The following is a 17,207-nucleotide window of genomic DNA, read 5'->3' on the forward strand; positions in this document are numbered from 1 at the left end:
AGGGAGGAAAAACAATAACTTATGCATGTACAGGAAGATTGTACATGGGTAAAGAAGAGTCTAGACAGAAATCAGTAGATGGAAATAATAAAACAATTAAAACAGTAATTCTGGCATTTTATAGTAAATCTAAAAGCATGTCAAAGACTAAAAAAGTAATGAAAGACTGGCATATAGTATAACATACGCCACATATTAATGTGTCTTTTCTCTTCTGTATCTATTCTATATGCCATCTTTGGAACACACAAGGAGACAGGTTCCTTTGACAATAACATTACAGTTCCATGGAAATTCCTAGTATTCTAGGCTCCTCTAAAAAGTCATGTGTATGTTCTGAGGAGTTGGTTTGATTTTTATTAGGGAAGAAATACTTGAGTCTACCATAGTCTATTAATTAGGCTACATATTAATTGCATATTAAAATGTGTTTGAAGGGATCTCCATACTTTAATAATGCAATGAAAGTTTTTCACACCATTATATTAATTTGACAGGATGAGACAGATTAAAGTATTTTCAGTTTGAAAATTCTTCCATTTGTTCAAATTGAAGTTCTTCAGTTGTGTAAATATCTGTAGGGTGCCTATTATGAGCCAGTGTCTTATGAGCTAGTTATTCAGAAGTAAACAAAGCAGGCAACAATCCCTGCCCTCTTAAAACTTACTAGTGAGAGAGGACAAATGATAATCAGTAGAAATTAATTTCCCTATATATGCTTTGTGCATGTAATGATAAATGGTGATGAGGATTATGGAGAATACGAAGTATAAGAGCGTGAGAGAGATGTGGTAAGGCACTTTATATTTTAAACAGGATTATTGAAGAAGGCCTTTTTGAAGAGATGAAAAGGAAATAAAGATGAGCAGAAGATAAGGGAATGAGCATATAACCATCTGGGAAATCAATCTAGGCAGAAGTAATTTTAGGAAAAAAAAAAAAAAGGCCCTGAGGCAGAAAAGTACCTGAATTTATGATATGTAACAAGGACAGTGTGGTTTAACCAGAGAGTGTTCAGTGGAGAATCTGGGAGATAAATTCAGAGAGCTGATGATGAGTGAGATCTGATGGTTTAGGCTCCTGAGGGCCATGTACTCTCTGTCATACTGAATGAGATAGGAAATTACTGGGGAATGTTGAGTAGAGAAATCAATCTACTCAAGTGTTAAGATCATTCTTGTTACTGTGTTGAGAATAGAAATAAACAGAAGGTGATACAGATGCAAGCAGTTATGTACTCTGGTATCTTTTCTTTGTGAAATGGACAGCAAAGACATCACCTGAGAGAAAATAGCAAGACACTGTGACATACAAGTCTGGGAGAGAAAGAAGGTGATCAAAAGTCATCTACAAGCATCCTACATTTACTGGATTATTGAGATTACTAGACACCACTAAGGCCCACTTCAGGTTAGAGGTGATGAATTTTAGGTGGTATATCAGTCAGTGAGTATTTTACTTCAGCTACTTTTAGCTACATGGTAAAGGGTGGTGTGAGTAATAATCTGAATTTAGCCAGGATTGGCATTTGCCAAATGGCAGTTTGCCAAATCTAACCATGATGAAGTGAGTTGATGGGATGTGTAAGACAGTGAATATAAGTCCAAAATAACCTCTGCTGAATGAGGAGGGACACACGATATGAAGAGGGTAAGGAGGTGAAAAGATGGAAAGGACTGATGGATTTCATGTCTTCACTGAGTCAAAGAATTGTTGACATTGGTTTACTAGCAGGAAGTGATGGAAAGCTAAACTCTGGTAATCTGAGAGTTGTATGAATCAATCTCAAATTAAGATTATGAAGAAGCTGTAGTCTTGACACTGTAGAGTTGCAAAACATGACCTTGGAGCAGGTAGCTAAGTATACAGAGATTGACAAGATCGTAAGAGGAGAGGAAGTCAAAATCAGAGTTCAGATATTAGAGAAAGCATCTATGTCAATGCTACTTAAAGTATGGTCCACAGACCTAACCCATTTAGAAACTATTACCAGTTCATGATCAATAAAATACAGAAATTTAGAGTAAGCATTTAGAAAAGTTTATAGCAATTTGACATACTAAATTCATGCCAGTGGAATCCAATAATAAAAATTTTGAACTTGTGCTTTTATCTCTTTTAAAATTTGTTTCAGTAAAAATTTTTTGGTATTACTTTACACTAGTGTGGGTATGTCAAAGTTTGAAGAACAATGAGCCAGGAGCTGAAATCATATAATGAGAGGGAGATGACTGTTAAAAAGGACAAATGGTGAGTTGTGTGGTTTGGTGACATGAGATTCAACGATGGGGGCTTTAGGGAGGAAGAAAGGAGAATAAATAAGAGGATATACTCATATCAACCTCAGTACTATGGGGACCAAAGAAAGAAGTGAGCACAGAGAAGACTTAAATCAAGAACAGAGACTCTCCAAGAGATTATAGGGTACTAGGCTATTCGATTTTCCAAGGCTTAGCCAATAGGAGGAATCAGAGGATTACAGAACTGCTACTTAGTGAGGGTAAATGATATCAACTAAGCATTTTATATCAGATACTATGATAATGAAATAAGCTTTATTTTTCAGTTAATTTGCAACCTAAATAAAATTAATGTAAACTAAATGACAACTTAAAAAGGAAGTCAGTGGAAGTGATCACTACAAATTATTATGGAGATTTACCAACATCAGTTTCCAATGTAAATATATAAAATGTATAGATATATATCACATGCTTTTATTCCTAAATTGTGTATTACTAACTTCTTTCCATCTTTTTAATTTTTAAAATTAGACTCTATAACTTTAATATGTTTTCATGTTGGGAAGAGTAACTTTTGTATTAAAAATTAATTAAGGTAGCTTATAAAAATATAAAGATTTAATATTCATCTATTGAAAAATGGCTACTAAATTTTAGAAAAAAGATATTGCACTGAACACTCTTTTACATAATACACATAAAAATATAATTAATTACCTGTAATCTGTGCCATTGACAGGTGTCCATGTGTATGTCCTGTTTCCTTTGTCAATATATCTCTAGAAAATAAAGTTTTTCATGGTTATTATCACCTTATATTCTGTATGAATTTATACAAAGAATAGAGCAGTAACATCTACTTATAAACTTTGTGGTTATTCAGTATCCTTCTTCACAACTGTGAGATCTATTCTGTTCTACATTTATTTATTCTGTTATTGATGTGTGTGTCTATAGAAACATTTTAGGACAAAAATAAACACAAAGTGATAAGTTTAAAAAGTTATAATTACAAAATCTCAATAGTTTGACAAATTATTATCCTCAATACTCAAACATGTAAATGTTTGTATTTATTCTGCAAGTGACTTGTAATAGAGAGACCCACACCTCATACACAAAGAGTTCTTTGGGCCACCCCTTTGGGTCACCTCCCACTACTGTGGGGGTTTCTCTGTCCTATCAATAAATCCTGCTTTCAAAAAAAAAAAAAAAAAGAGTTCTTACCAACATAAAACAATGTAAGTTTATCACATATGCAAGAGGCTTATGGGGTAGTTCTGCTATCACGTTTTAACTTTAGGTTTAAATACAAGGGAATTACAAAATGTGTAAATAGTGAAAGAAAAATCAAGCCAGAAACAAGTAAACAACAAAACACTAAAAATATAAAATATATTAATGCATAGAATGCAACAATTAGAACATCTTCATACATAAATCATATAAAACACACAGTTACTAAATATTAACTTCCATTTTGCATTATTGGCATAGTGTAAAAACACAAAGGAACAAAATTATATTTGGTTTCTTATTTTTTGTGATAAAAAATATATGCAATTTTCAAGAATATATTGTTAAAACAAGACCTGGAAACAACCTCAGTAAATTTTCAGAAAACAAATTCAATGTACAAAAATCAGTAGCATTTATATACGCCAGTAACGCTCAAGCTGAGAAACAAATCAAGAGCTCAATTTCATTTACAATAGTCACACACATGCACAAAAACCTAGGAATACATTTAACCAGGGAGGTGACAAATCTCTACAAGGAGAACTACAAAACACTGATACATTTTAGATGACACAAATGGAAGATCATCCCATGCTCATGGACTGGAATAATTAATATCATTAAAATGACTATAATGCCCAAAACAATCTATAGATTAAATGAAAATACTATCAAAATACCAATGTCATTTTTCACAGAACTAGAAAAAACAATCTTAACATTTATATGGAATCAAAAAGACTCCCAAAGCCAAAGCAATTCTAATTAAAAAGAATAAATGCAGAGACATCACATTACCTGGCTTCAAATTATACAAGGCTATAGTAACTAACACAGTGTGGTACTAGTACAAGAATAGACAGATAGATTAATGGAATAAAGTAGAGAAGCCGGAAAAGAAACCACATACTTACAATCAATCAATTGATCTTCAACAAAGCCGACAGAAATAACACCCTATTCAGTAAATGGTGCTGGGAAAACTGGCCATATGTAGGAGAATGAAACTGGACCCGGCCTCTTGCCATATTCAAACATTAACTCAAGATGGATTAAAGTCTTAAATGTAAGACCTGAAACCATACAAAACCTAGAAGAAAAACTTGGAAAAACACTTCTGGACACTGACCTAGGCAAATAATTGACGAGAAACACCCTAAAGCAAATATGACAAAACCATAAATGGACAAATGTGACTTTGATTCTGCACAGCAAAATAAATAATCAACAAAGTGAACAGAAAACCTACAGAAAATATTGTAAAGAATGCCTCAGCCAGGCTGGGTGGCTCAACCTATAATCCCATGCTTTGGGAGGCTGAGGTGAGAGGATTGCCTGAGCACGTGGGTTTGAGACCCACCTGGACAACTTGGCAAGTCCTTATCTCTTCAATAAATAAAAAAATCAGCGGGGTATGGTAGCGCGCGCCTATAATTCCGGCTACTCGGAAGGCTGAGGCGGAAGGATCGCCGGAGCCCAGTGGGTTGAGGCTGCAGTGGCCGGGAGCGGCCACTGTTCTCCAGTCTGGGCAACAGAGTGAGACTCCAACTCAAATAAATAAATAAATAAATAAATAGAATGCCTCAGATAAAGGACTAATAGGCAGAATCTACAAGGAACTCAACATGAAAACAAACAATTCCATCAAAAAGTGGGCAAAGGATATAAATAGACATTCTAAAAGGAAGACACACAAGCATGAAAAAATGTTCAACATCGCTAGTCATCAAAGAAATGCACATTAAAAACATAATGAGATAACTTACACTAGTCAGAAAGGCTATTATTAAAAGGTCAAAGAATAACAGATGTTGGCTCCAATGCAGAGCAAAGAGAGCACTCATGTACTGTTGGTGGGAATGGAAACTATTTCAGTTTCTATGGTAAAAAAATACAGAGATTGATAAAACAACTTAAAATAGATCTATCAGCCAGGCTCAGTGGCTCAGCCTGTAATCCTGCGCCTTTGGGAGACTGAGATGAGTGAATTGCCTGAGCCCGCGGGTTCGAGACCCGTCTTGGCAGCGAGACCTCATCTCTACAATAAATCAAAAAATCAGCCGGGCGTGGTAGCGCGCGCCTGTAATTCCGGCTACTCGGAAGGCTGAGGCGCAAGAATCGCCGGAGCCCAGCAGGTCGAGGCTGCGGTGGCCGGGAGCGGCCACTGCACTCCAGTCTGGGCGACAGAGTGAGACTCCAACTCAAAAAAAAAAAAAAAAATAGATCTATCACCTTACCTATCAATCCCACTACTGAGTAGAAACCCAAAGGGAAAAAAATCATTATATAAAAAAGATACCTGCACTCGTATGTTCACTGCAGCACTATTCACAATAGTAAAGTCATAAAACCAACCTATGCCCATCTATGACTGACTAGATAAAGAAAATGTGGTGTGTGTGTGTGTGTGTGTGTGTGTATATACCATAGAATACTACACAGTCATAAAAACGAATGAAATCGTGATTTGTAGCAACAGGGATACAGCTGGAGAACATCACCCCCAAGTGAACACATTCAGAAAACAGAAAACCAAACACTGCATGACCTCACTTATATGCAGGATTTAAACGGACATAAATATGTAAATAATAGATACTGGGGACGCAAAAAGGGAAGAAATTGGGAGGGGACTGAGGGTTCAGCAGTCACCTATATGGTACAGTGTTCACTATTTGGGGAACGGGAGAACACCCAAAGCCCAATCTCCACCAGTAGGAAATATGCCCATAGAATAAACATGCACTTACACTCTCTGAGTCTAATATTTAAACAAGTAAGTAAATAAGAAGACAACCAAATATAGAAATTGCCAAAATGGGGGGCGGGGGGGGGGCAGGAGAGGTGGGGAGAGAGGGAGAGAGAAAGAAGGACATTAAGAAAACTAAAGCAACATTATTTTATTAAAGGAAAAAGAAGTTTAAAAAATATATCTTACTGAAAAGATCCCTCCAGCTAAGAAGTGCCTTAAGATGTAAAAATTGTTTACTAGACACATCTCTGTTTTATGTCACAGTACATTATTAGAAAAGATACACAAATTATCAATATCAATTTTTTTTTTTCTTTTTGAGTTGAAGTCTCGCTCCATTGCCTAGGCTAGAGTGCAGTGGCACACTCACGGTAACCCCAGCGTCGACCTGCTGGATTCCGGTGATCCTTCCATCTGAGCCTTCCAAATGGCCAGAACTACAGGCACCCACCACCACATCCAGTTAATTTTTGATTTATTGTAGAGACGAGGTCTTGCCATATTGTCCGGGCTGGTCTTGAATCTGTGGGCTCAGGCAATCCACTCGCCTTGGCCTCCCAAATTTCTGAGATTACAGGCTGGGCCAAGGAGCATGGCCAGTTATTCTTAATATATATTTTTATTTAAGAATAAGCCAGAATCGATTCTTACCTCATCCTGAGATTTAACCAGAGTTCTGAAAGTTTTCTCTCCACTTTCTCCATCGATCATTTTATTTCGAATCTGAGAGAATATGAAACAATTACTTTTATTCCAAGAACAACTGACCTACCAAACTATGACTATTAACATGTTAGTTTTTCAAAGTTTTTACCTTATTTAGAACAGACTGAATAAAAGTAGGTTGATTCTTACCAGTAGTTGCAGTTGTTTTCTGGGAATTTTTTAAAGTTACCTTATTATAGTCATTTGACATTATTTTAATGTAAACATCTAATGAAACATTTTCAATGTGTCAGTAATTTTTGAAATGGTTAATAAAAGAATGGTCATTTACCTTACGGGCTAGTCACATTTAAGTGGAAAGTAGTCGTTGAGAAATAGAAGTATATGTGTGTACAGAATTAGCATATACTATGGGATACATCAAATTTCTGCCTTACACTACCAGTTTCATGTGAGAAAAGACAAGAGATTTTCATTTTTATTATTTTTTTATTTTTATTTTTAATTTTTTTGAGTTGGAGTCTCGCGCCGTCGCCCAGACTGGAGTGCAGTGGCTGCTCCCGGCCACTGCAGCCTCGACCCACTGGGCTCCGGCGATCCTTCCGCCTCAGCCTTCTGAGTGGCCGGAATTACAGGTGTGCACTACCACACCCGGCTGATTTTTTATTTATTTTAGAGATGAGGTCTCACCAAGTTGCCCAGGCGGGTCTCAAACCCGCGGGCTCAGGCAATCCACTCACGTTAGCCTCCTAAAGGCGTGGGATTACAGGCTGAGCCACCGAGCCCGGAAACAAGAGATTTTTAGAGTACTCTCTATACTGTGTTCATTTGTCATGTCTGGCAGTACAAAAAATCTAAATAAGGAATATAGAAAATTATAAAAACTGATTTGCATTTATTATAACATAGTTAATACATTATAATATTATCTCCTCCAATTTTCCAAATCCTTAAAAATGAGTAAAGTCATATTAATGCACTATATTTCCAGTCTACTGGGAATTCTCAAAATTTTCTTTATTTTTTCATTTTATGTGACTCAAACAGGGATTTAATTTTGGTTTTTGGTAACTGCAGATAAGTAAAAAAACTTGGTGTGATAAAAGAAATAATTTCAATTTAGACTATGAATATGTGATTAGTCTAATTTAGTTAAAACATCTGGATCTGAAAGGAGTATAATAAAGATCCTAATGGAGGTTGAGTGTCCACTTATAAGAAGCTCAAAACTAATAAAGACACTACTGTGAATCAGGCCCTTTGCTAAGTTCTTTCTGATATTATTTCATTCAATCACTCTTACTAATTGAGAAGAAGTTGAGGCTTAGAGAGATGAAATAAGATCATTATATAGTCACTTAGTAGAGCGGGAGTTTAGACACCAAACTTGTCACCATTACTTTTTCCTACTTTATTATGGCAAACACTTTACAACAAACATTCATTAATCATCTAAAACGCCATAGCACTAGGCCACAATCTGGGGTAATTATAATAAATCATTAAATTCTATTGTTCTACAATGAGGGAGTCAGTGTGGAACATGTGTAAATCAAGTACAAATTAAAATACACTGTGACAAGTTAAAAAAGAAATATGGTAGCCTTTGCATAGATAAGAAAAGGAGTTAATCAATCTGGAAAAATCCTAAAAATCTGTACTCTGGAATGCAAGAGCTTGGTGCTATTACTTATGAGCTGGGTAACTGTAGACAAGCTATTTAACCTCTTAGCACTTCAAATGTATCATAATTACAACAGATATTATAGTAAATAATAATAATCATAATACCTCTTTCCAAGGCTACTGAGTATTAATGAATGATCTATATCATATACTAAAAATGTTATTTATGAATTACTAATATTATTACCTTAGGAAGGGCTTCTCAAAGGAAGAAACATGTAATTTTGATTTTGAAATAACAGATATTAGCTGAGTCAAGGGTACTAAGACAAACATAGCAACTTCTTTCCTTATGTAGCTCAACTTGTGGTTGAGTGGTTGAATCTCTTCCAACTTTTCTTTCAACACTATAGCAACATCCTACATCTCTATGATTTGTTACTGAAATTTATAAGTTACATTTGTACTGAAATAGTTAAAATATCTCTACCTTAGGGAGCAGAAAGAAAAAAATAACTAAGGTCAAATCCAACTTAAAATATATGTTCCCTCAAATATGATCTTTTAGATGAGAGAGCCCAGAATTTGGATGTTTTTAAAGACAAAGAACACTCATCTTTGTGTATACAGTGCCTGATAGACAGTCTAACACAACGATGGTGCTCAACAGATACTTGTGGAGTGAATGAATTCCAGCATCTGACCTGAGGTAGTACTTAGTCCTACTGATCACACTTACCTCCACTTTAATATCATTCTCTAACTCTGCATCAAGGAAATCCAATGTGACTGGCTCCTGAGATTTGGGGTTCTACATAGAAGACAATAATAATTAAGTACATGTGATAAAATAAAATAATGCTGCATCAAAATAATTAAATGAATATTTATGAAATCAGTTCTATAAAAATTACTTACCTGGGACACATTTACAATTGTATAAAGGTATCTTCTTTCATATGTACAAATGAATCTAAACATAGCTAAAGCTTTAAGTGCAGCAGATTAATAAATCACCAACAGAAGATAGTCTCATTTTGAGTGCTGTCTTAGATATTGCATTTATAATCACAAGTTCTTTAGAAATGTAACTTCAAGATCAACTCACAGCTTTCTTTTCTTTAATTAGCATGGGAAAGGGGCAAAATATAGCCATTTGTGTAACTTATTTAGCAGTAAAACAATGGAAACATATAAGCCTACTTTTAAAAAGTGTATTCTATAAAAACAAGAAAATATAAAAAATGGTTTAGAACTGTTTGGATTTGCTAAGTAAAACAGTCTCAATTAGAACCATTCTACCTTCTGAAGGTACATTAGAGAAAGATGCAAGTTTGCCTACTATATTCAAATCTCAGAAATGTTATGTTTTAATAATACAAATTCAGATTTTACAAGATAAAATTTGTGGTCATCATAAAGAGTTTAATAAAGATTAGCAATTGTAATTAAAGTCTAGCTAGAATAACAACCCTTAAATTCACTGATTACTATTTCCTGCTTTAACATCTCTTGTTTCTTCTTGCTGGTGAATAATAAGAAACAAAGTTCATGTGGAATTAGATAGATTATGTATTCATATAATTATATCAAATTATATTGTCTGGCAATTTTACCTAGTATGGCATTATTTTGATTTCTCATTCCTTTGTAACACGTGTTAAGTAGTGTAAGATGTTATACTAAAATTCTGAAGTTCACTAGAACAATAAAATCATAAGTATATGTAAATTTGTAGTCACAAAATTTTAAAAGCTGGTTTTTAAATGTTTATTAAAATAAACATTACCCAAATTTGATAATTAATTAGACAGCAGTAACAAATGCAAACTATGCTGGATTAGTACAATAGTCACCTGAATTTTAATAATATCAGCCTCACAGGCTCTTCTAAAACATGTTCAGATCACAATTTAAAAAGGGTAAACTTTCCAAGACAATAACAATAATTAAAAATGTATTAAACTTAAGCATATCTTATTTAGATGAATGACATACTATACATAGCATATTTTTATTTTATAATTATGACAAGATGACTTCTTTTAAACAGTAATTCTATTTAAATGATTAAAATTTTTTATTCTCAGTTTTTGATAAGTGAGCATTCTTAAAGGCAAGTTTTAAAAAATTTCAGCTGTGTCTGTCACTTTAATTGAAAAAATGTTCACTGCTTAAGCACTCTATTACTATAATCACAAGATCTTATAATATTTAAAGTAAATATAACATTTTTCAAAGGTGAAAATAATGACCAGTATTGGTGAGATATTGATGGCATATTATTGCCTCAGAAGCAAATACTCATTTGAAATATAACATATTTCCTAAAAAGAAAAGAAAAGCCAATATGGAAAATCCTTCCAATCTTTTGTTTAAAAAAATGAAAACTACAAAGTCCCTAACAAAAGGATACTCTAAAGTTTATGATACTCAGTATTGCTCAAAGTTTCATAAAATAAATACAAATTATCTTCACACAAATACTATCATATTAGCATTAAAATTTTAACAAACTCACTGCAAAACAAAGTCAAAATGATCAAAATAATAAAAATATAAGCAGAAATAAGGATATTTATCTTACATGCAATGGATAACGCATAGCATGACCAGACCCAAACAGCATGCATGGAGGAGGCATTATCAGGGAGAATTGGCAATATGAAGATCATGTCCCAATCCAACATACAAAGACACAGAGAAGAAAATGAAATCATAAAAGAAAATGGTCAATGCATAACTTGTACTTGTTAAATGGCAATCAAGCTGACCATTTTTCAAAAGACCCGTCACAGGAATAGGGACTGAAAAATTCAAAAGCACAATCTTCTAATAAGAAAGCACCAAGAGAGGCTGAAGAACTGGAGTACAGTCCCCATCTGCCCATTATCTTTGTTCACAATTTCAAATAACTAATATTTCTCATTTATAACATTTGAATATCAATGGAAATAACTACCATATTATTTGTGAAAATAAATAAAAGTTGTAATGCAATGTTGTTAACGTATTTTAAACTGAAATAACTCGTAGACAGTATTATCACCAATACCACATAAGTTCAAAAAATATTCCCAAAATTAAGAAATCTTTTGTGGTTGCTAGTTTGCCATTTAGGGTTTTCTCAGAATGGAAACAAAAATAAAACAAACCATTTTCAGGTTTCTTATTTTTTAATTAAATCATAATTGTTACATGCAATATTTGAGGTCGTTGCAAAAAATAAAAATTTACAAAAATGCACATGGCTGCAAAAAAAGTATAATTTAAGATGATACATAAAAAGAAACATGCAAAGATAGCAACAAAACCATTTAATGTATCAAGAAAGACATAAACAGAATTTTAATCTCTACGGAAATCCTAAAAGATATAAGGGTTTTCATGCAACAGCATGAAATTCAGATTGTCATAGAATTCTGGGCTGTAAGGGAGCGAAATTTTCTCTACTAGTGCAGTGGGTCTGGAATTTAGATCAACCTAGAAGATTTAGAAACTATTCAGAGGCCTGTGTCCCAACACTGGTCAAATTAAATCAGAATTTTCACAAGTTGGGGCCAGAGATCATTATATATCTATTTAATTTTTTTAGGTGCATACACTGTGAAGAGTAGAAAACAATGATTAGTTCAGGTTTCCTGCTTTTCAGGTGAAGAAACTGAAGTACTTCAGGGCTTAGTGGACTGCTCAAGGACACAGTGTTGGCTGTTAGTAGAACCAACTAGAACTCAGTTCTACTAATTCATATCTATCAGTCTTTTAATATCATACTATTTCTCCAATATAGTATCAACAACTTTTTTTAAAACAAATGGTAGGCTAATCTATAAAGTCTTAAATAGTGTTGAACTTACTTTGAAATTCTGAAATTCTCTCACTAAGTTGCAGGCATTAACCTTTTGTGCTGGTTATCTTTTGATTGTGTATAGAAATATTGTATACTTATAATAACTTTAAAGTTTTGTTGCCAACAGGGCAAAGATTTTGCAATGAGTTTGCCAGCAATAAAAATTCACACTATTTATTTGCGCTCTTGAAAATTTTTAATTGGTTGAAGGGAAATTTCACTAAGTTCTAAACCCAAATTACACTTTTTAGAAATTAAGAAAAAAAAAAGGCTTACAATTTGTGGTCTATGGAAGCTGTCACATAGGAATTGTATTTTTATTCCTACTTAGAAGTCAATTTTACAAGCAAATTGTTAGAATCACTTGGATTGGACATTAATTTCACAATATTTAATAACAAATTTATATTTTAGAATCCATCTTATTATGATTACTGATTGTTAACATTACTATTACATAATTTACTTAGCAATCTTTAGTTAGCCAATGCATACCCTCTATAGTCATTAATAACATTTTTGCTCCAGTTTATTGAGAAATGATGCTCATCTCCAACTCATGCTCTGGAAGCTTGATGTCAGGAAAGGCGGCTTTAATCATAAGCTTTAGAACAGAAGCTTAATCTCAACTCTAATTTAGCAAATTTGAAAGCACTGCTAGGTCTACCTTCATTCACAGTTACCTGGACATTGGGTCTCCTTTTTCTTAAATTAATTGTTGGTTTACCTACACCAATAGGCTGAAGCAACAGAAACATGGTAATTCATCATACTACATATCAACATAGACAAGGGTTCTAACCTATAGTAAACGTTGGCAGATATTTCTTTGGATGGAAACAGGTCTAACTGATATACTTAGAATTCAAAATATTTGGTAGGCAGAGAGTTCATTGTGAGTCAAAAAATAAAATGAAAATTAAAAAATATCTTTAATGATGGATTTTATATGGAAATAAGTTTCAAAGTGAAAAAAATAGTCAATTATAATATATAATATTTAACATATAAAATATAATTAATTACCTTTAACATGTTTTTGCATTCAATATCAATGGTTCTTAATTATTGATTTGAACAAAGTTTAAATGACACAACTTTATTTAAGTGCCATGCGGTATATTCTAATATGTGACTACCATTGAATATCCATGATTGGGGAGAAAGGGGTATGCATGGTCTAAAGGATCTTCAATATTATCTTTAAGTTAAACAATAACTTAAAGAAGTTTATAACAATTATATAATTTTGCCTAATTTTACTTATAGATAAATAATTTTTGTCATTAAAGCCTTGTGAATCATTGATGGAAAGTGAAGTGAGTTGAATGAGACGTTTTATGAAAATATTTGTATCTTGAGAAAATAGGCATAAAGATTAGGGTTAAATGGTTCATCTGTGATATTTTATCCTTCCTTGATTAACTTACTGATTAATAAACATTTCCCATTTCCAAAGTCTATCACATGCATTTTACTTATTGAACTTCTTATGTATCTATACAAGCCTGCCCTAAAGTAAAAAGGAAAGCATTTGGGGAGACGGAAAGCAGAGTTAAATATCAGAAGAGAGGAGTAGTGGAAAACATGGCATGGGCATATTACTAATGTTTATCAAGTTCACATCCATGTCTAGAGTAATCTCCTTCACTACCTTACAACCTTAAAATCAAAGTAGGAAGTGGGATGTATGACACTGAGGCTCAGAAGGAGATAAAGGTTATCTTTAAGATAGAAATATTAATTCAGCTAAATTGGTAAGAGAACATGAAAACTATTTTCATACTTTCATATATTATAACCTGTGGTCTTGTCATCTAAGAAGAGAGCCACATTGTAGACTGTTTTATATTTAGTGCTATATAATGAAATTTTTAAACAACAATCCTATTATGAACAATAATCATTATTTTACAAAACATTAATCACTGTAAACAAATTATATACCTACCTTTGGTTGAAGATTTGGATGTAACAAAACATAGCCATTAGGATCAATTGCAAAATAGTAGCCATTGGGGCACAGCTGAAAAATAATTTTTAAAAGTTTAGATAGAGATCTCTGAATCCAACTAGGAATCTACATTTTAAAAATGCTTTAAAAAATCTATTAAACATTTTATAGCATCTTGAAGGATAACATGGTATCATTATATTTTAAGGATTTTTAAAATATTTAGCTCCATTGCTAAGATAACATAATTTTTGAGAATTATTTGAGGGCTTCATATGCAAGCTGCCTTAGCACCACCTTCTATAGTAGAAAAGGTACCAAAAGAGTAGCTAGCATCTTACTGTAAAACGTGGTGTCAGTCTTTTAATATCTTCCAAAGACACATCGACTCCCATCACACCAAGGATCAGCTGGTTCTATAATAAGAAGGTAAAAAGTTAGTGTATTTTATACCAAAAAATTACATACGTCTACACAACTGTTATATGTTCATCATTGTGCTTTGATAATTGTTGTATTCCACGCTAGCTTAAACATTATATGTGTGTGTGTGTGTGTGTGTGTGCGTGCATGTGTGTGTGTGTGTGTGTGTGTGTGTGTGTGTGTGTGTGTATGCATATATGTGGTGAAGCATTTTTGGTGTCAATTTACAAAGGTTCTCAGCTTTAATTATTTTCCACAACTTTATCATTATGAACTAGAGTCTATAATACTGAGTGACCTCTCACAGAAACAAAGATCCGAGTATCACATGTTCTCACTCATATAATGGACCTTGAACATCCAATGTAATACTATACAAAAATGACTGACAGTACTGGGAAACTATGGGGGAAGGGGAGGGAGATGGGATTAACAGTAGCAAATATCTGTCTGGGGATGGGGAAACATCTCTTATCAACAGGGTGCCTGAATGAAACGTAATTGTACACCTAACCCTTAACTGTACCCCACAAAACCATAATAAAAAATATTGATTAAGAAAAAAAAAAACTTAGCAAAGGAAATCTTGATGATTAATGCTAAAATATAAGAGATATAAAAAAATAAAAATTTTATTGAACACTTCTTATACTCCTTTCTTGTTGTATTTCTTTTAACTACTATTTTATAGTCAGCAATTGCAGCTGTGTGTATGTCTGTGCATGTGAGTGTAGACTAACTTTGGGGTTTACCATAATTAGGAAATCACAAGAAAGCCCAGCTTAAAGACTGTACAATATGGAATAAGAACACTTTGGATTTTTGCTGTAGATAGCATCTATGTATGTGTAACTATTCTGAAAATATATGACCTTATTGGCCATAAAATCCCTAAAACACTGTCACCAGTTGTATCTAACAACTTCTAAAACCAGACAACAGGCATCATGATTTTAGTTGCAAGTAAATGAGGCTCATGGCAAATGGTTATCAGAATCCTCTGTGAGACAGAGATGGAAATTGTGTAAAATTATGAGTCAGAAATTTTGCTTCTAATACAATTACATAAATTATAAAATAATAAGTTGAAGTGTGTTTATAAAGAAAATTATAAAATCTAATATACTGTTAAAAACCTTTAAACTTTGTGTACATGTAGATAGACTAAGGAAGTTCGGTCAACAACTATGTTCTTGTTCATGTACGGACCCTATTCTGAGCAAAAACTCCCCAACTAAAGCAATTTCTTAGCCCATAGCGAGATTTGTGAACATATACAGTAACAGAGAAATAACTGTTTTCTGTAGCCACATTATTACAATAAGAAGTTCAACTGGGATTTATATTAACTGAACAAAACATGATTAAGTACAATAGACTTCATTAAATCATAAACTGGAAATAAATATCCACTACAATCAAGAATATCACTTATATTATAAAATAAGCTTTTGGTATTGAAAAATCTTAAATTCTGCTTTCTTAAATTTCTACTAAATCAAGCTAAAAATAGGAATTCAAACCTACTTCAAAATAAAAGTACTTAACAAATAAACAGAATACGTACAAGATACATATTTTTCAGAACTTTTCAGTGGGTAGTACTTTATTGCATTGACAATACTGCTTGAACTATAGAAATCAAGAATTTTTATGAAACTGTTATTTTTTCTGTATCTTAAAAATTAGAAAAAATAAAGCAAATCATTAATTCAAATGAAATCTTCAAGTTACAAAATGACTAAAAACGTATTGTTTGGGAAAAATGCTTCAATAAATACAACTGTGTACATCTGATAAGTATCTCATTGTGGTTTTAGTGTTTGGAATTTTCTTTCTGAACTCCCTGAATGTCTAAGATGCATCTTTAAATGTGCACACAATGTTATTATCCATGTATCATTTAATTACTCCCAGAGGCTGACTTTGTGTTCTCATCAGGTCACAGCTAAGTAGAGTTAAGTTGAATCTGGACTCAAGGTCAACAGAGAGCTTGATCTGCATTTCCTTCTTCCCAGGTGGTTATCGCATAGACAGCTGTTGCCTTTGACCTCTGGCCCCCAAGACAGTAATACTGTATGTATTTTCTTAAAGAAATATCTTATCCACATTGAGCTTCAACGTCATAGTTTATCACTTATTATTATTAATTTTATCAATTAACTTTTAACCTTTAAGTTTGTCTTATTTTCAAATTGGCCAGTTATGTTGAAGACCGGAAGGGTTCCAGTAATAACAAGTCCCAGTTCCTAAAAATAGATTCAGAGAGAAAAGGCAAATTAAAATTATAATTTCAACTTTGGCATACTGCATCAGCTTTTGATATCTGAGAATGCACTTTAAAATTACTTTGCAAAGAGCCACACAAAAACCCCAAATCTTATTTTAAAAATATCAATGAAAATATCTTGGAAATAATCAGGAATTTTAGGCAGCTATTTAAGCATGCAACAT

At 33.1% G+C, this 17,207-nt stretch overlaps 1 protein-coding gene across 1 annotated transcript in view; it reads right to left on the reverse strand.

Moving 5' to 3' along the window:
• Positions 1-17,207, reverse strand: part of CACNA2D1 (calcium voltage-gated channel auxiliary subunit alpha2delta 1) — a 395,813-nt gene that overhangs the window by 43,537 nt on the left and 335,069 nt on the right. Inside the window, exons 15-21 of the mRNA XM_021707777.1 lie at positions 16,925-17,002; positions 14,672-14,746; positions 14,328-14,402; positions 13,060-13,116; positions 9,266-9,322; positions 6,886-6,957; positions 2,961-3,022 (exon numbers count right to left, since the gene is read on the reverse strand). Of these exons, the coding sequence (XP_021563452.1) occupies positions 2,961-3,022; positions 6,886-6,957; positions 9,266-9,322; positions 13,060-13,116; positions 14,328-14,402; positions 14,672-14,746; positions 16,925-17,002 (476 nt within the window). The remainder of the gene's footprint in view (positions 1-2,960; positions 3,023-6,885; positions 6,958-9,265; positions 9,323-13,059; positions 13,117-14,327; positions 14,403-14,671; positions 14,747-16,924; positions 17,003-17,207) is intronic.

This window comes from Carlito syrichta, unplaced genomic scaffold (genome assembly GCF_000164805.1).
Source record: "Carlito syrichta isolate Samal-C Ts95f unplaced genomic scaffold, Tarsius_syrichta-2.0.1 Scaffold124319, whole genome shotgun sequence".
Lineage (NCBI taxonomy): Eukaryota > Metazoa > Chordata > Mammalia > Primates > Tarsiidae > Carlito > Carlito syrichta.